A 24216-nucleotide genomic window follows, 5' to 3' on the forward strand; every position below is an offset into this window, starting at 1 on the left:
TCTCATATCGAGGTGTGTCAGTAAATCAGATCATGAACAGCAGAAGAGAGTCTCCAGCTGGGGTGGGCATGTCTCCTGGGCAAGTTTTCACAGCTATAGGATAGAGATAGAGCTTCTTCCTCTCTCTGAGTAGAGTTGATTAGTGAATGCTGGGTCAGGTTGTGCTTTGCACGTGGGATGGATTCTGGAGTGAGCAGCTGCAGCCCTGTCTTGGTATATGCAGGATTTTCAGGTGGTATAGTAGAAAAATATGAGGCAGTAACGTGCAGAGGGAGAGAGAGCGTGTGCATGTGATTGGGTATCAGTCCTGATACACATGGAACCTGTGTTATCTGCCTGACACACTGAGATTATACATGTGCTTGTTGTGAAGCCTGCTGCTTCTGGTTCCTGCACTAGGAGGTTCTAAGCAAGGCCAAAGATGAGGCTTTCTTAGCCCTCTTTATGCCATGTTCCTCTTATAAAGAGTTGCAAGTCTTGTTTCAGAGTTCAGCTTTGCTCCAATTACTGTGTTCTTAGCTTCTGCTGGGCAGCTAAACCTATCAAAATTGTTGAGTTTTGATTGTGACCTCCATTTTCTGGTTGCAGGCTTTAACTTTAGCAAATTCCTCACGACGAAACTATACAACTGGGGAAATTGTTAACCTGATGTCAGCAGATACTCAGCAACTCATGGAAATGGCTGTAAACCTCAACCTCTTGTGGTCAGCACCTTTTCAGATCATCATGGCTGTTGTCTTTCTCTGGAAAGAACTTGGCCCCTCAGTCCTAGCAGGTGTTGCACTGCTTCTTTTGGTTATACCTATAAATGCGCTCATTGCAGCCAAAGTAAAAAGACTGAAGGTGAGCTATTTAAATAAGCATAGTAAGAGAGATTAAGTTGTCATAATATAGAAATGAAGGGGTGTGTGTACAAATTATGCATGTGTAAGAATACTATAGGTATATCTAAATCAAACTCCAAACAAATAAGCAAAGCCAAGCTGCAGCTGTTTTTCACTGGAGGGAAGCATAACTGGAGTTATGCCATATGTTTGATAGCTAAAGTAGTATTTAGTTTGGGTACCTGTATTTCCATTATCCTGAAACAATAATTTTGTATTAGTAAAAATTACTGTGTGATTCATTTAGGAAACGACTGTGGTTTTGCATATTACATGAGTTAATTCTATTAAATAAGGGATTTTTGTAGGATTACGGCTCTCTTCTACTTTTATTATTCAGGCTAAGCTGCTCACTCAAATTTAGCACATTCTCTTGAGATGGGAATTCCCATAGAGGTACTGCATGTGTTCTGATTTCCTTTCTGCTTCTCTGATGCTACAGTTCTCTTGGCACTATATTGCCTGTTAATACTTCTATTTCTATGAGGTCCATTGGAAAAAACCCACAAAACTAAAACCCTAAGTTTTGTTTCATAATCGCTATCAAGGCAATTATTTATCTCTTTTCTTATTCTGCCTTTGGTGACACAGCATGCAGTAGCGACTCTGGGTCTCCATTAATTCTTTTGTAAGGCTGTGACAGTTTAGAAACATAGAAAAAACAAGAAAACACTCTCACCTCTTTTGCAGATGAGCTGTTACAGCTATACATGCACTTAGATCCCTACTGTGATATGAGAGAGAGAGAGGAAATACAAAAGGCAATTAAATTCTGTCTAAAAGTTTGCAACTTGTTGTGTTTGAATAAGACACAAAACATTAAAGAGGCTGCTAATTAGTATTATAGAAATGTGAGATGCAGAAGAGTCTGTGTGTAGCATAGGAGTAAGAAGAATTTCTGTGTTTCTTTGGCTGGTTCTTTCAGTAACAATGTATTCTTCAGTAACAAAGGAAGTTTTCTTCCTAACCTCTGTATATATGCATATATATGTGTTCAGTGGTTTATATCCATATAGTGTTACATATATAGTCATGTTTGTGTGTATATAGTGTTATACTATATTGTTAAAATGTTATTTTAATGTATTTAATGCTTTACCTAACTAATGATTTCCTTATACTACGTATGTATCTGAAAATGGTATAACTGCTTTCTAGTGTGCTTTTTAGAAAGGTAAAAATAGCAAAAAAGGTATTTATTGCCTATAGAACACTGAATATTTTACTCTCCATTTTCTTTTGCTCCTTGAAAAATGTAAACATTGCTGTCTTTTAACCAGAAAAGCCAAATGAAGAATTCAGATCAGCGAGTCAAGCTATTAAGTGAAATGTTACATGGCATAAAGGTAATGCAACAACTAACAAGAGTTTGGGGTTTTCTGTTAGGTTGCAAAGACAGAGAGTAAGTTATTTAAAAAGCCCTAGGTTTTATGAGTAACATTTCAGCTAACAGTGAAAAAAGTTTGCAGAGAAAGTGCTTTTGGAAATATTTACTGGTTTAATTTGATTTGAAAAACTTATTATTCATGATGCATTATTTTTAATACCACATTTTAGTGAGAATGTAAAATATATTAATAGATGTCTGAAAACCTTCGGCAGACTGAAATTTTAGTATAGAAGAAAAGCACTTCACAAAGTTGTCTCACTTTTGTTGTTTATCCTGTTTTGAAATAAACCATCTCATCATTTATGATACATACGGGAAAAGATGAGCTCTGTAGAAGTAACAGTAATGGGAGTATATCTTTCATAAGAACAACCTAATTTAGAGTTATCTCAGGTCTTGCTTTCATTTGTAAAACATTCAAATTGTTGTAGTTTGCATTGGTGATTATTTGAAAATGACATTTGGAGCTTTTGCAAAATAAGCATGGTCACTGTTCTTTTGTTTTATAAAGATACCTTTGTTTGCTTGTTTAGATCCTCAAACTTTATGCATGGGAACCTGCATACCAAAGGAAGGTCATGAGCATTAGAGAACGTGAAGTGGATGTTTTGAAGTCTTCTGGGTATCTGACGACTTACTCCATGCTAACATTGACGTGTATTCCTTTTATGGTTTGTTTTATAAAAATATTAATTCATGCAAGTCTGTTTCTCCGGTTCCCGTAGCAAGGGTCATTGAAAGAGCTTTAAACTAAACTTGAAGGGGGAAAGGGATAAAATCAAGCTCATTAGAGATAAGCCTGGGTCCAGCATGCCAGGGTTTGAGGGACAGGATCTTACTGCTCTCTAAACTACCTGAAAGGGGTTGTAGTGAGGTGGGGGTCAGTCTCTTTTCCCAAGTAACAGGTGATAGGACAAGAGGAAATGGACTCGAGTTACTCCAGGGAAGGTTTAGGTTGGATATTAGTGATATTTTCTTCACCGGAAAGGTTGTCAAGCATTGGAACAGGCTCACCATGCCTGGAGGTATTTAAAAGGTGTGTAGATGGCACTTAGGGACATAGTTGGTGGTGGACTTGGCAGAGCTGGGTTAACAGTTGGACTCAATGATCTTAAAGGACTTTTCCAACCTAAATGATTCTATGGATCCAACTGGAAACTTCATTATGGATAAATGGCCACCGTTAACTTCAGTTACAAAAAATGACATCTTCTGGTGCTTAACGCATGGTATGTAAGAGCTGAAGAGGAATAGTCCTTAGGAATAGTGAAAGGGAGGATTAAGGCCATCCTTCAATCTGTAACCTTGCTAGCAATTGAAATAGTTAAAGCAGTGAGCGAGAAAAATTCACAAGTTGAATTAAATGCAGTGAAGTAATCAACTTCTTATTTAGAACTTTATTAGGAGTCTTCCTACTTTATAACTAGTTAAGTTTAGGACTCTGAAATTCAGCAAAAGGCAGAAAAGAATCCGTAGGACAGGTTGTTAAATGTGGGCTTTTCTGGGTATTTTGAAGGCTTGGCTGTCTGTTGTGTAAGAGTCCAGTTTATTCTCTGACGACTACTGACTAGATTCTTGAAAATAATTCCAAGTGTCCAACATAAAAATCCCTGCAGTAAATAATTCTATTTTATGTCCAATATCATAGCAATAGCAAGAGAAAGATAAAGAAAAAGGTGAATTTCCTGAAATACCGTGTTTGAGTGTTTTAAAAATGAAGAAAACACTTGATGAGATGGGGAAGCTATTTCATATAGTTTCACATTTATCTGGTTGGGTCAAAGACAGTTGCCATGGCCTTTGCTTACTAAAATGATGGTATTCCTGCAATCAGTATTGCAGCTATGCAACAATTTCCATGTGCAGCAGTTACAGAGCTCCTGCTTATACATGAGCAGAAATGGGATACTGCACCTTTCAAATGCAAACAAAAATAGTATCTGTGTATAACTATGATTTTGCTTCTGGATATGTGATTTTCTTTCATTTATTTAAAAGGTCTCCTTGGCTACATTTGGAGTCTTCTTTCATCTGGACAAAGATAATGTTTTAACAGCAACTAAGGTTTTTACATCTATTTCTTTATTTAACATTTTACGACTGCCTTTGTTTGATTTACCGTCTGTGATCTCTGCTGTTGCCCAGGTAAACATACTATGAATAAGTGCCATGAAAGGTTGATGTTTATACTCTTGTCATGTTTCATCTGTTTCTATGAATGGTTAAGTCATTATTTATTTTAAGTTACATTTTGTTGACATGAAACTGCACAGTAGTTTTATGGATTGAGAAGCATGAAGGATGTTTAAAGGATGTTTCTGTCTTAAGGAGAAAGAAAATTAAAGGATTAACTATAAATTCTAACACTGGATATGTCAAGCATGCTCTGTGGCTTGATAACTATAAAGCAGTAGATCCTTAGAAAAAAAATACACTTTTTTGACTTTAGATTGTTTAGTACTTTAAGGAAAATATTTTTTAAATACCTAAACACCTTTTTTGTCTATCTTCAAATAGAAGATATTTGACAAGGAATATTATCTAGAACTTTAAAGTATTAAAATATTAAGTTTTTAATTTTAATTTAAGGAAGCACAGGCATGTTGTATTATATCTAATCTATCTACCTATCTACCTACCTACCTACCTACCTACCTACCTATTCATCTTGCAGACCAAAGTTTCTCTGAGCCGTTTAGAGGATTTTCTCTGTGCTGAGGATATTAACCCTGAGGATGTCAATACAAACTACAGTGGAAGTAAGCAGTAGTTATTATTTTTTTAATTGGTCATGAGTTTATATGGATAATCATTAAGAAACTCAACTGAGGGGATGGATTGGCAACTCTTTGGTCTCTTTTTCTTTACTGCAACAGATAATGCTGTTGGGTTTATTGGTGCTTCTTTCAGCTGGGAAAAGAATGGCATGCCCATCTTAAAAAAGTAAGGTATTTCTCACTGTTTTTTTTTATGAGCTCCTTTGGCAGAATGTGATATTTATAGAGATTTTGTTCAGGTTTAATACATTTTCATTCAGATTAGTTCATGATGTTACATACCAAAAATAACATAAATTATTGTTTCCAGAGCATCCCATGTGACCAGTGTGCTCTGGAACGTCAAATCTGACCTGGTGTCCCTGATGCTCCAAGAGAAACCATGTAAAAGTGCATGTTTCCCAGTATAGCACTGTATTAAGTGCTATGGGAAGCCAGTGCCCTTCCCTTTCCTCTTCCTCTCTCCCACTCCTACTCCCTCTGCCTCTCCATTTCTCTTTCCCTAAGAGGTCTAGCAGTTGATTGTCAGAGCAAGACAGAACGTAAACAACAGGCCTGAGAATAATATGATAAAACCATTCTTTGGTTAGACTGTCTCCAGTTGATTTCATTGGGACCAGATGAAAGCACAGTCTTTTAACTTGCCGACAAATCAATCTATATATAAAGCCATTATTGCAAGTTTCTGAAAGGTACATAGTCAAAAGACATGCGACCTGATGTACTAATTCCTCATCATTCTGAGGGTAAAATAGACTGTTTCTTTCTCACAGTGACCACTACTCATACATGATGGAATGTTTACAAAGCGAGTAACTAATTTGTCTTCCTCAATATTTCCAGCTTGAGTGTCAGCATTCCTGAAGGCTCTTTAGTTGCTGTTGTGGGAAAGGTTGGATCTGGAAAGTCATCTTTTCTTTCTGCTGTTCTTGGAGAAATGGAGAAGCTTGAAGGAACAGCTCAGAGAAGAGTAAGATTGTCTGTCTGTGTCCCCCTGCCCTGCCCACTCTTCAATACCTAAATTAAGCAGAACTGCTTTTGAAAGTGCGGTTTTTCCTCCTCAGCTATTTATGGTTGTAGAAATACTGACAAAGGTAGCTCCAGCTTCTTGAATCTTCAAAGAAAAGTAAGAATACAGTGACATTTGTTATAGAATCATAGAATCGTTAGGGTTGGAAAGGACCTTAAGATCATCTAGTTCCAACCCCCCTGCCGTGGGCAGGGACACCCTACGCTAAATCATATCACCCAAGGCCTCGTCCAGCCTGGCCTTGAACACTGCCAGGGATGGAGCATTCACAAACTCCCTGGGCAACCTATTCCAGTGCCTCACCACGCTAACAGGAAAGAATTTCCTTCTTATATCCAACCTAAACTTCCCCTGTTTAAGTTTTAACCCGTTACCCCTTGTCCTGTTACTACAGTCTCTATTGTTAATAATGTAACAATTTTGCTTTGTTGTCAACCTACATGATTGCAAAGCTATTTTCATTTTTTTTATAATCTATATAATTCAGTGCAGAAATCATGAGTGTTTAAGTCATGTATTGAGACTAACCATCTCTAATGTTTGCTGGTTTTGAACGTACAAACATGGCCCACTCGGAGCAGTTATAAGCTGATATAGAAGATGATCAACTTTCTTGCAATGATTTATGTGGATAAGGAAATAGAATACAGGATGTGGATACAGGATATGGAAACAGAGGTTAAAGCTGAACTTTAGGCAGAGATGGAATTAGGGTGCTGGCTCTCCTAGCAACACAGACCCCAGTAGCTTAACTTGTCTTGTAGTTACATAGATCAATGAAAGGCCCCAGTGCAAAATAGAGTTTAGGGAAGTTTTCAATAGGTTATAGATACAGAGGAAGTTAACCTCTGATGACAGACTACAGTGCTTGAATCAGTAAGTATTAGTGAATAAGCACGGTATCAGTTAATCTGCTTGCAAGTGGATGTGGCACCGTTAAAGAAGTGTCCTAGCCTTGAAAATAAGTGTTGAACAAGAATCCGCTCCTGTGGAAAGCAAGTACAGTATCCTGTCACTGTTGCGGGGTGGGGAACAACTATGAAGTTGAGGTGTTTTGAATCTGAAAGTAGTAATTAATGGGAAAAAGATTAGCTGTGTAAAATCTATAAGGAAGGCATATATCCAACAAGTGTATCTATGCTATCAATTTGTTGTAAAATTAATAGAATTTAACAGAGCATGTAGCTGAATGTAAGAAAAGATTTATGAGCATTTCCAGTTATCGTTCCTGTCCTGTAACCTTGATTTCTAATTCTAATTTCATGCTGAGACATTCCACAGCATGTAATATAAAAATACAGTCAAACTGTATTTTGATATATACCTAATACAGACCCATTTTGCTGCATATAAATCTTACAGTAGATGCCTGTTTGTCACCAAGATCTTTCCCTGAAAGGCTGTTCAATATATGTTCCAGCTTTGTTGGGTTTATTCACAGCATGTGCTCTTGTAATAATTACAGGCAAACTGTTATACAGGACTGTTCAACAGATTGTTTTTATTACCTGACTTAATTAAAATGTTAACAGTTTAATAATATAAACAGCTTAATAATTTTGGAGGTAGTTACTGGTTACTTTGAGGAAAAGCTGGATTTTCAAACATATTTTTAAATCCTTTTTTTTTTTGTGTTCACAGCCTGAGTAAACAAATTGTTTCCAATTCTTTTTAGGGCTCAGTGGCCTATGCTTCTCAGCAGGCTTGGATTCAAAATGGCACTTTACAGGAAAATATTCTCTTTGGTGCAAATCTACATAGGCCATACTATGAACTTGTTTTAGAGTCCTGTGCTTTACTGCCAGATTTGGAACAGTTACCGAATGGAGACCAAACAGAGATCGGAGAAAGGGTGAGAATTTGAGGGGTCAGAAATGATGCAGTAAGTTACAGCTTTTATGTTTTTATGTATTACCTATTTGATAATTTATACTGATGACTTAATCAGTGCTCAGCCAAGTAAATCTATCACATCTCCTTACTTAGCTTACTTACTTTGAACTTAAGTTTTGTCCAAACTCTGAACACTTAAAATGGTTCTTTTCTATGCAGAAGTTTGAGTCAGCCCTGCCCTGTTCCCAGAGGGCTCCCTCTATAATGTAAAAATTCCTGTATGACTGTAAATAAAAGTATTTTTTTTTAATTTTCCAAACTACCTTGCATTCACCCATTTTGGAGTGAGAATTTAATCAACAGAGCTCAAACTTTGTTCTGATTACTTGAAAATCCACATTTACCTTTCTATATTCATATCTAGTATAAAATTTACTTTGTTTATCTGAAAAACTAGTGAGACGGAGTGTAATACACTCAGTATTTCATTTTAGCATTTCATATTTAAATGTGGACTATTTTGCTTTCTTAGGGTGTCAATATAAGTGGAGGGCAGAAGCAGAGAGTGAGTCTCGCTAGAGCTGTGTACAGCAATGCTGACCTGTATCTTCTGGATGACCCGCTGTCTGCTGTAGATGTACATGTTGGGAAACACCTTTTTGAGAAGATAATTGGCCCTTCAGGTCTCCTAAAAAGCAAGGTAAAGTAGGGTGGCCTCCTTTCAATTTGGGGATGAATTGGTTTGCACAATACAGTGGACACAGTAGAAGTCTCAGTCATTCTGCAGAAGGTCATCTCTCACCTAGTGTGTCGATGAAAATTGTTCTGCAATAAAGAGGCTAAATTGAAAGCACAGCTGTTTGTCTCGGTTTGAAGCCTTTTGGGTAGGGATAGAACAGACCAGAAAAAAAGATTGAGAGCTTACCTGACATGAGAGTCTGAAAGCTTCACATAATATTTGCTTATTTCTTCTTTACTGCCAGTTTCTGAGGAGTGCCAGTGTGTATAGAAGGCTGGGTGGAGCCCTTTGTGGTTACTCTTGATGCCTCACTGTAGTAAATAGGTTATAGAAAGAAAGGCTTCTTACTGAACAAAGAAATTCCTAGGGGAAAGTGGCTCAGAAGGAATAGGTTCTCCCATTTCACAACTATTCATGTGGGAAGGGAAGATAGTTTGTAAAAAATCTCTTCTCAGTGTTATGAATTAATACAGATCATTCCTGCTGGCTGATGCATGCAAAAAGCATGTATTACTGTGAAATATTTACTATTATGAATACACTACTTACTATGAGGCAAATGTCTTTCGCTTTCCCTTTCTTCCTTCTCCCTTTTATCAGTTTACCTGCTCCATGGGTTATGTGGCAGAAGCAAGAACACTAATAATGGTAGACTTGTAAGCAGATTTTAATGTTGAGATTATAAAAGTAAATGTAGTAGATTAAAATCTGTTTTATCTACTTCTTCTCCTTACAACCTAATCTAAACCATTCTTGAGCAGAGAATGCACATTAAGAAATAGAAAAGTATAAGTAATAGTAAATAGTTGTAAGCATAAAGTTTGACATTACAATCAGCAGTTAAAAGAGTAATATAGTAAAGTGGGAAATAAATAATATAATAATAGAGTGGACAAATGAGCAAAATCCCAGAAAAATTCCATATATCATTCCAGTTAACATAACTGGAATACATCATATCATGTCTACTTTTAATATACACTTTGTATTTATATGAAGAAATGGAAAACAATGTGTTTCAGACTCGTATACTGGTGACCCATAATGTAACATTCCTGCCTCACACCGATCTTATAATAGTAATGGAAGCGGGCAGAATAAGTCAAATGGGGACCTATCAAGAACTTGTTTCAAAGAGAGCTAATTTTGCTGATCTTATTCAAGTCTTCAGTGCAGAACATACAACTGAAGAGACAACTCCTGTGGAAGGTGAGAAAATCTGTATGCTGTGTTTGCTTAGTACTTTTTCTTTTAATTCAAGATGTTAAAAATATTCCTCCTGGAAAATAAATAGAATAGTTGCTGGAAAATGTCTAAGTTTTGGTATAGAATTACAGGTTATACACTGAAAAATCAGGCTTTAATATCTTGAGATCAAATGGTTTACTCTTTCAACTAATGAATATATAATATGCCTTATTCAGCTGTTTACTACCTTTGCATGCTGTATGAATTGCCTGGCAAAGTTACCTGATTCTGTTAAGTATTTGTCACCCAATAAAAGATTTGTGGACATTTTAAATTAATCTTGCAGTGTCAGCGATTATGTCCTGTTTTATATTGGATGCTTCCCATTTCCATCACCTTAGAGTGCTGCATGGAGCACAGCAGAAGGAGTAAGAGACTATTGTCCATCTGTAGGAGACAAAAAATGGATTGGGACTTAGTTTACTTCTGTACCTGAGTTGTTCAATGTGTGCTCTTGAGAGTTGCGGGAAACAAATACGTACATTGACAATACAGTCTGTTTGACCTGTTTTCATCATGTACTTCAGAAAATTGTGGTTATTTAATTTTGAGAGAGGGAATCTCTCCACATGACAAGAAGATTCCTATAACAGATACATGACTGCAGATGTTTGCAATGCTGGTCTCCAGTTAGCTTAGCTACATTGAGTCTGCAGTAAGTACAGTGCGCAATCTGGTGGTCTGATTAATTTGGGCCCTCTACTGGAGCCAGCACTCTGGGTTTCATGGGGAGGAGCAGAAAGACAGAACAGCAGATTTGCAAAAGGCAGCAGTGGGCAGTCTTGAATTAGCTGTGTTGGGCTGAAAGTATGAGATAGCTGTGTAAAGGAAATATGTATTATTCATGAAAGGTAATAAAGTGAGGGAAGAGAAAACAAAGTAATGAGGAGAAGAAACAGCATGATACAACATTATACAGCAGAGATACATTCAGCAGGATGGTATGATTTAAAAATCATATATTTGTCGTGACAGATCTGTTGACAAAACCAACATCAAATATGAAAATAAGGAAAAAAACCCATTCCTGGAAGAAAAAAGTGGTGACTCCTTTCATTAACACACAAAGAGCAGCAAACTTGGTTTTCCAGCCATGATGCGAGAATACTTTGAGATAAACACTAATGCTAATACTTGTAGGGATACACTTTCACTAAGCAAGAATGAAATGCCAAAGAGACTCTGGGGTCTTGGAGGAGATTTACCCACTGTCACAGTTTCAGTTTGGTCATAAAACTTTCCGTCTTATGTAGTAGCTGTCCCAAGACTAGGTCGACTTCAGTAGTTCATACTTCAAAGTATTCTCATCCATCATTTTGTCCCAGTTTTTAATTTCTAGCTTCCTGTACTGTGCCTGTCTACTCATGGCATAATACTGAAAAATGTTTTGATTCTTTTTTTTTTTTCTGTTGTAGTGAGATCTCCCAAAGAAGAAGGCCAAATGGGCAGGAGTCTGCAAGAAAGAGAACTGCTGAAACGTAAAGAGTAAGGATCAAAATAATAAATAAAATTAGCCCTTGCTTAACTGTTGCAGTGTTAGAACAACCCTAAGTGCTGAAGTCTGTACAACTATGCTTCACCATGCAAACATGGGTGAAGCCTGAATGATCATCAGCAGTTGGCTGGAGGGCATGTATCTGGAGCTCATCTTCTGGTTACACCTTATGCTAAAGAAAACCGGTTAATGATGTGCTGCATGAGTTCAGGAGGTCCGGTTTTGTGGGCTGCTTCACTGTGAACCAAAGCAGGAATGAAAGGAACTTTCAGAAGGCTAACTGAACTCACTAGTGTAGATGCACCCACAATTCCATGGCAGCAGTTTGGTGTATTAACAAGTTGTTTATGCTCTGTATTTTTCCCCTCTAAGATTGATTTATCTTTTTCCACCTTTAAGAAAACTTCTGGGCTTTCAAATAGTTGAATGACCTCCTAGATCAATTTTTAAAACATTGTAGTGGTATATTGGAGGTGGTAGAAGATATGCAAAGGTGAAGTAGAAGAGATTCAAACTAGCAAGCACAACACTTCAGCTTAACCACCCTGGTCCAGAAGTAGTAGAATTGGATGTGTTGGATAGTAATCTCTAATCCTGGGCCCAGATAAGGGCTGAGACCTGAGTTGCACCACATTTACATGTGTCAGAAAAGGATGGTTTTGCAACTCTAGCTGATGCCTATGCAGGGCAAGCTTGGATTTATCTACAGGTGGATACAAGAAATGAAACGGCCATACCTCATGTTGTCTTCTGACCATGACATTATTGTAATAACAAAAATAGAACAGCTGAGAACAGTTCGTGGCTCCACAGGAAATAATTACAAGATTTTACAGTATTAATTTTTGCTTAGGAGCAATCAAACATATTCTTTGTGTGATAATTCACAAGAAGATTTGAAAGTGTTTCTTTTTTGCAGTTCTTCCTTTGATCAATGGAAACTACTCACGAACAATAAAGAAAAAGTTGCCACTGGTGGCGTAAGTATCACCAACAGAAAAGCTTTGACATTAAGTTTTATAAAAAAGTATTGTTTTGCAGTTTTCTGTTTCTTTTTAAGGTTGCCTGAAATCTCATTACTGAATATAAAATGTATTTAAATACCTGCTGGAGCAGAGACTAGAAATTTTTCATGGTAATACTGCTGCAGTATTGGTTTATGTTAGAAGCACACTTTCTGCAGTCTCCATTTAAAAAAATCCTACCAGTTGCTCGGTAGAAGGAAAAGAACAAGTGAAACTGAATGTGGAGAAGGTCAAAACTTCCTGGGAAACTGTAGTTTACTTAAAATAAGAATGGGGTGGGAAAGGGAAGAAGATGGTAGAAATGGATGGTAGAAAAGAATCTGCAGAAGAGATAGAAGAGTTTGTGCTAAGTAGAGCTTATTTCCATCCTGTAATCAAATCAAAGAATCTGTCATTATTCTGTTCCTACCAGTTCTGCCTTCCAAGTTTCCTAGCTGAGTTTAGCCTCATTAGTGCTCATCTACACCAAGGATGAGAATTTTCTTCTGCTGAGACTAATTTCCTTGGCTCCAGGAGTCCAGAGTGGCAGTTCTAAGGTTTTTAGTTCCATTGATGAATAGAGTAAGATTTGCTTCATACAAACTGAATTGCATTCATTTGTTTGTTTGATCTGTTTTTGTTCATTAGTTTATTTTGTATAGAAGATAAGTTTGTATATGTGTGTTTGTTTGTATATAAGTTTGTTTTGCGTATATGATTTTTTAAGCCTGACGCTGGAAAGTGTCACAAGCAAGTTTGCCTAGGATATGTATCGTCAAAGAGCAGAGTGTAGTGGGAGAGAAAACCTTTTTATAGTAGGATTTTGTATACCTAAATTATCAGATTTAATTAAGAAATGGTTTAGATTTAATCTGAATTTAATGTATCCACTTCCCATTATGTAATATGTATTTGCCTTCAACAGTTATAATGACTTTTTTATATATATAATTTTATTTTTTTTTATATGTGTTCAGATGAAAATGTCAGTTGTTTTGAAGTACCTCCAAGCCTTCAACTGGCAATGGATGTGGCTAACCATAGCTGCTTATTTAGGACAAAACGCACTAGCTGTTGGACAAAATCTATGGCTTAGCACCTGGACTGCAGAAACAGCAAAAGTTAGTGATATCACAGAATGGAAACAATCTCAAAACTATAAACTTCATACCTATGGACTTCTGGGACTCATACAAGGCAAGGATGAGCATTTATGACTGTTTTCTCACCACTTGCCAAGTCTGATCTGCCTGAATGTGTATTAGCAAAGAAATAATGCTGGCTGTTTCATAAACAGAATTGTGTGCCACACAGTATAATAGTTCAGCCTGGGGAGAGGAGATGTACAGGCATGCTGAAGAAAATGGAATTTGAGTTTATGATACTTCTGTGAATTCTTGAAACATCCAATTGTAACCTAATGAAGTTACGTTGGCATCTCAGTGAGGAAGGAAAATAGCGTTGATGTGTGGCATGCTAACATGGGAGACTTACATGCAAGAAAAACGTACTTATGAAGTAGTAAGATGTATCAACAAACTACAAATATGTACATTTGTAAAACTAAGAAAGATATGAAATGTGACTGTTGAATTGCTCACTGTTGTAGGAAACTGTGACAGATACAAGCTCCATATGTTTCCTTCCCCAGCCATTCATACAGTCTTTTAATTCATCCATTCGTAAGGTCTTTTTGTTTGCTGCGGTGCCTATGTGGTCACCAGGGGATCCCTGTCTGCTTCTCGGTCATTGCATCATCAGCTGTTGGACAGTGTATTGCATCTCCCTCTTCAGCGTTTTGAAACTGATCCAGTTGGTCAGATCATCAATAGATTCACAAAGGTAAAAGGAAAACTCGTGTATTTTCCATTTTATGAAAATGAAGCTTGAGCAACTAATGGATTTAATTCCATTTAGTGTTGTTGAAAAATGACAGATACAAAAGCAAGTGAATTCAATATCTAGCAACAGAAAGTTATTTTAGTGCATAAAAACTTTAAGAACTGTCTCAAGCTACTTTCTTACAAAATCATGGAAACATGTTATTAGAAGTTGTATAGACCCTTTTCAAGATCATTAGGAGGTCATTCCTCAAAAACTATTCTTGCCATGCAGCAAGTTTACTAGACATAAACCTGATCTGTGTTTCAAAAAATTTGTATTTTTCTTTGATAGTATATTGCGTATCAGACCCAAATGTTTTTGTCAAATACAATTAATACATTACATTCACATTCTCAGAGGTATATAGACTTAAGGTGAATATTATTTTCTGTTTTTGTAGTGTTTTGGCTTTAGCTGGAACTGCTAATACATAAACAAGTGTTACTTACTGTGACCTTAATAGCTCCCACTCTCATCATAACTACATCATTGCAATGCACGAATGATCAGTTCAGATATAATGACTGTTGGTAGCTGTGTTTTCTAGAGTAGACCCAAGAGTGGTTGTATAATACACTAAAAGATCAGTTGATTTAGGTTCCACTCAGGACCCTGGTCTTTGGCAGTGGTATATTATAAACTGGGTTTGAAAAAGCTTTACTGTGTACAGTAAGAGATTAGTAATATTTCAATATAGTTCTAGAGTTATTAACAGGAGTATACAAGGGTTAGGATTTTAATTCCTGGCTTCCTTTTCAGTCTGATATGCTTTACGTAAGTATTGAGTCACAAAATAGCAAAAGCTGTCTCTTTCTGACTTGAATACTGAGCCTGTTCTCTGACATACCATGTGTAGTCTAAAAGCTATTATGTCTATTCCACTTTTAGAAAAATAGTAACAGTATATGAATACATTCTATTATGATATAATTGGAGGGACCCTACTAATTTTAATTGAAGATATTTTAGTTTGATTCCGTTTTTAAAGAATTCCTTCTCAAAGTTTTTAGTGGAATTTACTCACAAAGCTCTTGATTTTTCTGTGCATTTTTACAGGACTTATTTATAGTGGACTCACGTTTCCATTACTACTTACGAACTTGGCTAAATTGTACACTAGATGTTATTGGAACCATTCTGGTTATCACATCTGCCTCACCACTATTCATAGTGGTAGTTATTCCCCTGGGGTACTTCTATTTTACTATCCAGGTAACTGCATTAAGCTTTTACAAGGATTTCTGGATTTATGTGGGTGAAATATCCAAAGCAATCAAGGATACAGGCTTAAATTATTCCTTACTGTGAAAAAAAAAATCTCCAAATATATATGTGTGTGTGTGTGTGTGTGTATACAAAGAACACGTGAAATTGCTTTCAGAAAAAGTCCTCAGGCTCCTTAAAAGGAAATTGAATATATCCTGCAGTGCTTGTGAACTTTTAACAATTTTGTGCTTTCCTCTTTATTAGGAAGATACAATATTGATATAGATTCCACCAAGAAATTTGATGGTTACCTGAAAAAATGGGGTGTATGTTGTAGTGAATGTTTAAAGTTCAAGTAACTGTGAAACAGCAGACATGAAACAGAATGATGCTTAAACTACCTGTGCCATATTTTTTGTAGTGTGTCAGTTATACTACTGAGAAACCAAAAGTAAAGTTTTAGAAACACTAATTGCTGCATTTCTGTTTCTTGGTGCTAGAAGTATGGTCTGTGATTAAAGACCTTAAAAGATTCTCAAAATAAGAATATAGGGGAAGGAAAAGAGGACCTGGATTCAGTCTCTGCTAAGGAATTTACATTGATACGTTGAAGAAACAAAAGGTGACTTTCATCTGTGAAAGAAGTAGGACATTCTAATTTGAAATGTTATGGAGAAGTGTTAATTGTTACTTCTTGTGGTATAGCCCATTTTCTATAGAATTTGGAAATAATGTTTTCTTATTTAACCTTGCCACTAATTTATATATTTCAGTTATAGAAGCATGATGATGTTGGTGTGCCCCAAGAGACAGAGGGGTTTTTTTTTTATACTCTTTGCAAACAGCTTTTTTTCTGTGCAGGGACTTCCAACTTCATCATATTCAAAATTCACAGGAGTTACTAGACAGATAACTGGAAATAAATATAGCAAATATTTTAAATAATGTAAAATAAGCTGTAGCAACTTAAAATGTCTGTCTTGTCTGTTTTATACTGTTTTATTAGCGATACTACATAGCGAGTTCACGACAGATTCGACGGCTAGCAGGAGCGTCCCATTCTCCTGTGATTTCCCATTTCAGTGAGACTCTTGTAGGGCGATCAACAATTCGAGCATTTGGCCACCAAGAGAGATTCATTAGAAAAAATAATGATGTTGTGTATGAGAACTTGGTTTACTTCTACAACAACGTCATCTCGAACAGGTACTTTACAGGAGTTCTGCATCTGTGACTGAGACCACCTTCTGTAGAATTCCACAACTACCTTTAGTCAGGGAAAACCCACTGAGAAGGAGAAGAGCTATTTATCCAGCACTCTTTGTAATGAATGCATAGATTATGTATAAGCACTAGGATGATTTCTTCTTTATGTACCAAAGGTTTATAGAAAACATGCATATTCTGTTGAGAATATTAAAAAACATCTGATGAGAATACAGTAAAAGAGGGGGGAGAGGGGAAGAAAAATAAGTTTACCAATACATCGTAAGCATGGCCTGTATGACATTTCAGATTCGTCTTACAAGTTTATGAACAAAGCAAACTTGTATTTCAGTGATTCACATGGAAGAAACCTGAGAAGAACTCTCAAGAAGTCTTGAGAGGGGAATCTTTGGTTTAAGGAAAATAAATGCTTTTCCTCTCCTTCCTTTAGGATGCAGTCAGTTAGAGGCAGAGATGAGCAAGGATATTTCAGTTCTGGTTTTCAGTCATATACCTGAATCTTTTCCGGATAGGAAAAGCAGTATAAAGAGTGAAGGAAGCACTAGCCAGGAGCTGAGACCTGCATTTGGTTTTTAGCAGTGCTACCAGTTCTAGAATTATCCCCTGGCCACTGCATCTGTAAAATGGGAATGATGGCACTTACCTCTTTTGTTAGGGTAAATTGCTAACATACATAATGATCTCAAGTAGTCATTATATTAGCAATATGTTCACTATACTATAAAAAAATTTGTAGGTAATTCACTTTTTTCTTTGCCTTGATTTGCTAACAGGTGGCTATCTGTTAGGCTTGAATTTCTGGGAAATTTAATGGTGTTCTTTGCTGCACTGTTTGTAGTACTGGCTGGAAATACCATGAGTTCTTCTACAGTGGGTTTATCTATATCCTATGCTCTAAATGTAAGTAATAGTACAATTTTTTTGCTGCTCCCACATTGCTTATGAAGAGGAAATAATACATACAATGGAGCTGAGTAGGTGAATATACGCAGTAGCATCAATGACATTGAATCTCATGGGCAGAACAGAGTTTTCTTTTAAATTCCATTAATTCTGGGAAGCTTCACATTAGTTATTTTCCACTTCTCAATTTAGATGAAATAATAATAATAAAAATGTATTTAAAAATCAGTAGATATGGTTTATTTTTAAGTGTTTTGTTAATCTAAATCAGAAGCTTAGTCATGTACAATTATAGTTCATATTTGAGTCCTTGTTCTTGTTCACTTGTTGAATGTTATGCAGGATTGCTTCCTTAAAGGTTTAATAAAATCATTTACTTTAGCATTTTCCTTGTAAAAGTAATACATGAGAGCCACAGCTGAAATGTGTCTTGAAGTAAGGTAAACTGTACTGGTAAGTTGCTAGTTAAAATCAATCTTCAGTATTTCTCACTGTAGTAAGTAACTGCTTCAGAAACACAGCTGACAGGTACTCATGAACACACACAAAAATATAGACAATTACCTGTCATGGCATATCCACATCACCCCCAACTGGCAAGAGTTCCATTTTCTATTACTCAGAGAAAGAACAATCTCCTTTATATCAACATTTTTGTGGTGATGGTAGTCATAGGTACTGCACATTTTTTTACCTTCATCTGATGTCAAATTGACACCATTCTGTAGTTATATACAGCCTTTCAAAACAGTTGACTCTAAGAATTCATTTAGCTCACTGTTTTCCTATAGGAGTGGAAATATTTAACCACAGAATTGGCTCTGTCTGCAGAAGCATTTCCAGCTCTTGAAGATGAGAAATTTGGCAGACATGATAGAGCAAATACATATCTCCATTACAAATTCCTTGTTCTGTATTGCTAGCTTACTTTACCTAGGGAATAGTGCATTAATACCTGCAATATTAGCCATATATGATTTTCCTTTCAACATCATACTGAGCACTTTCTGTAGATCCTGAAATAGTTTCATATTTCTGGAGCTGTTATATTAGTGAAAATTACAATAGCCATCGGGCAGTCTGAAAGCAGACAAGAAGTGCCCAGAGGAATGCTGAGATCAGTAATTTTCTGACAGTTCATTTGGTGTGCCATCATTTTCTGTATACTTTTTGGCTTCTGTGATTAGGCATGCAGCTTATGAGATGATTAAATTCAGGGTAAGTTTTGAAATTTATATGCTGTATTGTGGTGGAGTCAAATGTTTATGTTCTATGATGCAACTATTTCCCCAGATAATTCAGAGTCTAAATTTTTGGGTGCGTAAAGCATGTGAAATCGAGACCAATGCAGTTTCAATTGAAAGAATTTGTGAATATGCAAAAATGGATAAAGAGGTAAGCATTCTTCTTGAAATGGAGAGGATTCTTCTTCAATATTTAATTTATGTGCTTAGAAAATTATCTAGATTGATTTTAATATTGGTGAGTGGCAATAGGTTATAATTTGTTCTTAAATACTTCCTCTTATTGTTTTATGCTGAGAATAATATGCAGCTTCTTCATTACATTTATAGTCATGCAGTTTTATTCTTACTTTGACCATAAAATTCTTCACATTCTTCTCAGAAGTAGATTTTGTAGTGAGACTAATGCACCTGAACTTTCTATGCTATGTGCGACCAAGAGGAGCATTTATTTAAGAGGGCATGAGAGGCCTGTCAGACCCCTAACTCTCCTCTTGTCTGAAGAGACATTTGCTTAAAACTGATTTGCCTTGGTTATTGTGCTTTTCTGAAACTAGTGCCCATGTCAGGCATGGAGGCAGAAGAGCCTTGGTCTGTCTCAGAAACAAGAATCTCTTTTACTTCTTCATTCTCTTTTACACTTCCCTCATGTTTATGTTTCCTGGTCTTTGTTCACATCTTTCTGTTGTCTCCTACTCCACTTCTTAGAACAAAACATATCTCATAAAATATGCTTTTAAATATCTGCAAGATTAGGTATCAGATTAAATTCAGTTCCTGTCAACTGATGGAACAAAATTACCAAACTATTAGCAACTACTCAGTTAAACTGAGTTCACTTTTTTAAATGAGTGTATACATGTTAAAAACCCCCCAACCCAAACCCAAAACCCCTAAAAAACCCAGCTGGAATGTTTCTGCCCAGTGGTCGTGAAAGCAGGTTCTCCTTCCCTTATATTGCATTGGAATTATCATAAACCTTCTGGGACTTTTAATAATTTTCCTAATGTTTTTATTAATTTGTAACACCTTTAGAATCATATACTGAAATACCAATGGTTGTAATTTCAGGGACCGTGGATAACATCAAAAAGACCACCAGTGGGGTGGCCTGATAGAGGAATAATAGAGTTTGTTAACTACAAGGCTCAGTACAGGAAGGATCTTGGTTTAGCCTTGAAGGATGTCTCTTTTCAGACACAGAGTAAAGAGAAGGTACTGTATATAACAGATAAATAAGAGGTATAAAATTCTGTTTTCCAACTTTCTAATTTGAAAAGATTTAATAGGAGGACACTCTATTACTAGACACAGCAAGATGAAGTTGAACAGCAAAGATACTAAGTGGATAAGACATTAAAGAAAAGACAGATGAGAAAACTACTTTCTCCTACTATGCAGAAATAAGAAATACTTTTCCTTGAAAGAAACTGGAATAATGTTTTATGAATTTAGCAGTTTTAAGGAAGATACACATTTGAAATTAAATCTCTTGGCTACTGTGATGAATACTTATGTAGAGAAATATGTTTCCAGATCAGTGCTAATTAACTTTGGGTTTGGGCTCAAGGAGCACTAACCGAGACTTAGTTTAGAATCCTTGGTTTGAGCTGAGTGCTAGAGAAAAGGGAGGGGAAATGGCAAGAATTCCCACTGAACCAGGCAAAGTCTGTGCAGCTTCTGAGGGAGTGTTCTTGATTGTGAGTCAAGTTCCAAAGTGAGTTTTAAAGTTGTATCAACCTATAGGATTGCGTGTTGGTGAAACAAACTGAAGTTTTGAAATGAAAGTTGAAACTGAATTCTCTCATCATTTTTCATATAGGATGTGTCACATGGAAAGTTACAGTCTTTATCAGGAAGCTTTCTGTTTCAGGTTGGAATTGTTGGAAGAACAGGAGCTGGTAAATCAACACTCACAAATTGCTTGTTTAGGGTTCTAGAGGGATCTGAAGGCAAAATAATTATCGATGGAATTGATATATCAACTATTGGACTCCATGACCTACGTGGAAATCTTAACATTATTCCACAGGTGAGATGTATTTTAGAGGGAATTTTTTTTTTTAATAACACAGGACACTTTATTTTGGGGGAAGAAATTATACCCCCGAATTCCAAGAGACAGGCTGCCAAGAGACAGAGGCATAAAACTCCAGTAGAAATTTATTGATCTTTGAAACCAGGCTCTGTTATGGCCTATTGGGTTTTAGAATTGAATTTTTGAGAATCTCAGCTATTGATTAGCCAGTAATCTTCAGTACTGCTGGCAGAATGCTGTCCTGGAAAACGTCACAACTGCATGTTGGCAGTTACATGGAAGAAGCTTCAAAACAAAGTGACCACATAGTTTTTATAATGCCAGTTTTAGTTTAACAGGCTTAGCTAGAATAGCTCATGCTACATATGGTATTTGCAAGTCCCACCTGAAGGCAAAAATATTTAAAATAACTCTAATTATGTCTGAAGACTGTAGGGAGTAAAGTCATGTATACACAAATTGTGTAATATGTATTTTGGCTAATCTGCTACAGTCTATCATGTAAAGCCATCCTTGCTTACTTCAGAACAGGGCAGGAAACTCAAGATCAGTTCACATATCATTAGGATTGTGTTTGTGCTGGTAGACTGACTTACACTGAAATGCTCTAGGAGAAAGTAAAACCTTGAACACAAATTTAGTGGTCACCTGAAGACCTTCTGCATGTTCCTTGAATGCCATTCATAAACCCATTTTTGTGCATGGGTGATGTTAACATCACTTACAAGAAATTTATCTGATGTGTTTCCAAAGGAAGGTCTGTTTTTTTTCCTAGCTTTTCTGGAGCTTTAACCCTGGTAATATTTGCTGTCTGTCTTTAGCATAGACTGTGCTAATTTTTAAACAAAAAAAGTTTGGGTCTTTCGAAAAATGAGCTGAATAGAAAAAACATGCATATATTCCTTCAAATCCTTGTCTGCTTTTCCATATTTGTCCCAGTTTGCTATGTTAATGTAAGGACTTTTGGCAGGCTGTTTTAAATTTGTGCAGGAATTGTGCACTTACATTCTGCTATTATTTAGGACCCCATCTTGTTTTCTGGGACACTGCAGTCAAATTTGGATCCACTTGGAAAACACTCTGATCTTGAACTGTGGGAGGTACTGGAACTGTGTCACTTAAAGGATTTTGTCCAGTCACTCCCAAAGAAACTCCTTCATGAGATTTCAGAAGGTGGTGAAAATCTCAGGTACATAAACAAGAAAGTGCTATTGGAGTTATTTTCTTCTACTGTAAATCTGTGTTCCTTGCAGAGAATTTCCTTCAGGAAGTATCAGTGTAATGACACTTCTCCTGTCCTTCTAAGTAGAATTTTTTTGGTAGTATGTGTTTCTTTGAGGTGGCCAACTGTTCACAACTGTATAAAGACCTCTGACCTGTGCTGTATGGGAAGCCAAGCAAGTAGACTATTTTCAGCTCAAGTATACGAATAGGTGTAAAGGAGTGTGTGGGAGGGTGGCAATTCATGCACTTTCTAATTAGAGCAGGATAGAAAAGTGCTCATATATTCCTACTTAAAAAAAAAAAAAAGAAAACAATAAAGCACTGAACATGGAAAGAAGACAAAACTGCAGAGAGCTTAGGCCTTTGCTTTACTTGCTCAGGCAAAGCACCCGATTTTTTTCCTTGTAGAACATTAGCCCATAGTTATGCAAGGAGTGTGACACTTGAAATAAAAGGGCTCAAAGCTCAAGGAGACAAATGCTGAAGCTTTTTGTTTTGCTGCTAAGGGGCAAGTCTTAGATGGAGCTTTCTGAATATCAACTTGAATTTTTTTGGAAGATCATTTTCAGGAGGAAGTTTCTAGAAGGCAGACACCACAGCTAACATATAGGAGTATCCAAACTTTTGCACTGTGTTATTAAAAAGTGGTCTAGTCCTCCATCATCTGGTTTATTCCCATTATAATGTGAATGTGGAAATTGAAGGCAAGACTAGGTTTATGCTCTAAAGTTCAGCCACAGGTGTTTAAGGGTCACAACTATAATTGGTATGCCGAGCAAGAAGAAATGAAAACTCCCAGAACAAGGTGAATATATTTCACTAGTCTTGTCAGAAGTACAAAACATTGTTAAGCAAGATAGGGGAGAATATCAGCTTTATATTGTTCTCTAATTCCTAACCTGATCTTTTCGCATGGATTTTTAACAGTGTTGGGCAGAGACAGCTAGTCTGCCTGGCCCGTGCTTTGCTACGAAAGACAAAAATCCTGGTCCTAGATGAGGCAACAGCTTCTGTTGACATGGAAACGGACAACTTGGTGCAGTCCACCATCAAAAGAGAGTTTCACAATTGCACAATATTAACTATAGCCCATAGGTTACACACAGTCATGGATTTGGAGAGGTGAGTAAGTTTTGGTAAGCCATTTTAAAAATAAATGGCTTCCTGAAAGTGTAACTGTTTTCAGACTACTAAAGTTTACACTCCAACATTTTTTACCTTATTGTCTTTGTATCTGTACAATCCAAGGTATCCCAAAAGTCTTGAGCATCAGTATTAACTAAATACCAGTACGTATGTCCCCCTTCTAATTACAAAGTTAGTATCTTTACTGCTAAGGTACAGGCATAAACTACTGTTAAGACCACTTAGTTGTATAGAGTGTGTATGAACTACAGCACTTCTACCAATTAAGCAAAAATGCCACTTTCAAAAGTTTTTGTTTGTTTTCTTTAATATAGGAGTTCCTAGCTTTAGAAACCAATGAATTACCTAGGGCAATGGTAATTCTTCTAAGAGTTCCCATTATCCAGAGATATCTGTATTTGGATTGTAAAATATAGTTGAAGAGCTGATTTTTCTTCTCCTGTAATCTTTCTGGTTTTGCATTGTAGAGTGCTTGTTCTGGACACTGGAAGGATTCTAGAATATGATACACCACATAATTTGTTACAACAGAAAGGTGCCTTTTCTGAAATGGTTGCAGAGGCTGGGATAAGAAGATAAAGAAAACTAAGGAATTAATACTCAATGAAGACAAGAATTCCTTACTCCAGTAAACACTGGAGGGGTATCTGGCATTCCACATATCTATGGAGTATTTTATATTCCATTTGAAATGACTAGCTTGCTCAAAAGCTCCTCACAGCATTGCTTTTTACTACAACTACAATCTGTATATATTGGTCAGGTTTCTTAAAATCTTTTCTGATTTTATGCAAATCATTTAATTTGATCATATTGGCACTGGAACAACAGAATGAAGCAGTAATTTCCATGGCATATTTTAACTGTTGCGCTAGTAAATGCAAACTGAAAAATAAATCTTGTTGTTCACACACTGTTTTTAATTAAAAATAATATTTCGTTAA

The 24216-nt window shown here is 36.4% G+C and overlaps 1 protein-coding gene across 11 annotated transcripts in view; it reads left to right on the plus strand.

Annotated features, from left to right (window-relative positions):
• The window catches only part of LOC134165384 (multidrug resistance-associated protein 1-like), a 32055-nt gene extending 7839 nt beyond the window's left edge, over positions 1-24216 (plus strand). For 7 of the 11 annotated variants that reach the window (XM_062622079.1, XM_062622080.1, XM_062622083.1 and 4 more), the window contains 23 exons: positions 589-843; positions 2165-2230; positions 2808-2945; positions 4273-4419; positions 4949-5033; positions 5151-5217; positions 5895-6021; positions 7757-7933; positions 8447-8614; positions 9676-9862; positions 11317-11386; positions 12316-12376; positions 13378-13597; positions 14088-14242; positions 15341-15496; positions 16497-16696; positions 17491-17617; positions 18914-19015; positions 19936-20079; positions 20738-20896; positions 21925-22091; positions 23054-23248; positions 23740-24216. In XM_062622079.1, the coding sequence (XP_062478063.1) occupies positions 589-843; positions 2165-2230; positions 2808-2945; positions 4273-4419; positions 4949-5033; positions 5151-5217; positions 5895-6021; positions 7757-7933; positions 8447-8614; positions 9676-9862; positions 11317-11386; positions 12316-12376; positions 13378-13597; positions 14088-14242; positions 15341-15496; positions 16497-16696; positions 17491-17617; positions 18914-19015; positions 19936-20079; positions 20738-20896; positions 21925-22091; positions 23054-23248; positions 23740-23851 (3285 nt within the window). In that variant the 3' untranslated portion in view covers positions 23852-24216. Of the gene's footprint in view, positions 1-588; positions 844-1224; positions 1281-2164; positions 2231-2807; positions 2946-4272; positions 4420-4948; positions 5034-5150; positions 5218-5894; positions 6022-7756; positions 7934-8446; positions 8615-9675; positions 9863-11316; positions 11387-12315; positions 12377-13377; positions 13598-14087; positions 14243-15340; positions 15497-16496; positions 16697-17490; positions 17618-18913; positions 19016-19935; positions 20080-20737; positions 20897-21924; positions 22092-23053; positions 23249-23739 lie in introns of those variants that run through there. The other 4 variants (XM_062622087.1, XM_062622088.1, XM_062622086.1 and 1 more) reach the window with 4 other exon arrangements.

This window comes from Pezoporus occidentalis, unplaced genomic scaffold (genome assembly GCF_034315485.1).
Source record: "Pezoporus occidentalis ecotype Australia unplaced genomic scaffold, CSIRO_AGI_Poc_V1 ctg24, whole genome shotgun sequence".
Taxonomy (NCBI): Eukaryota; Metazoa; Chordata; class Aves; order Psittaciformes; family Psittacidae; genus Pezoporus; species Pezoporus occidentalis.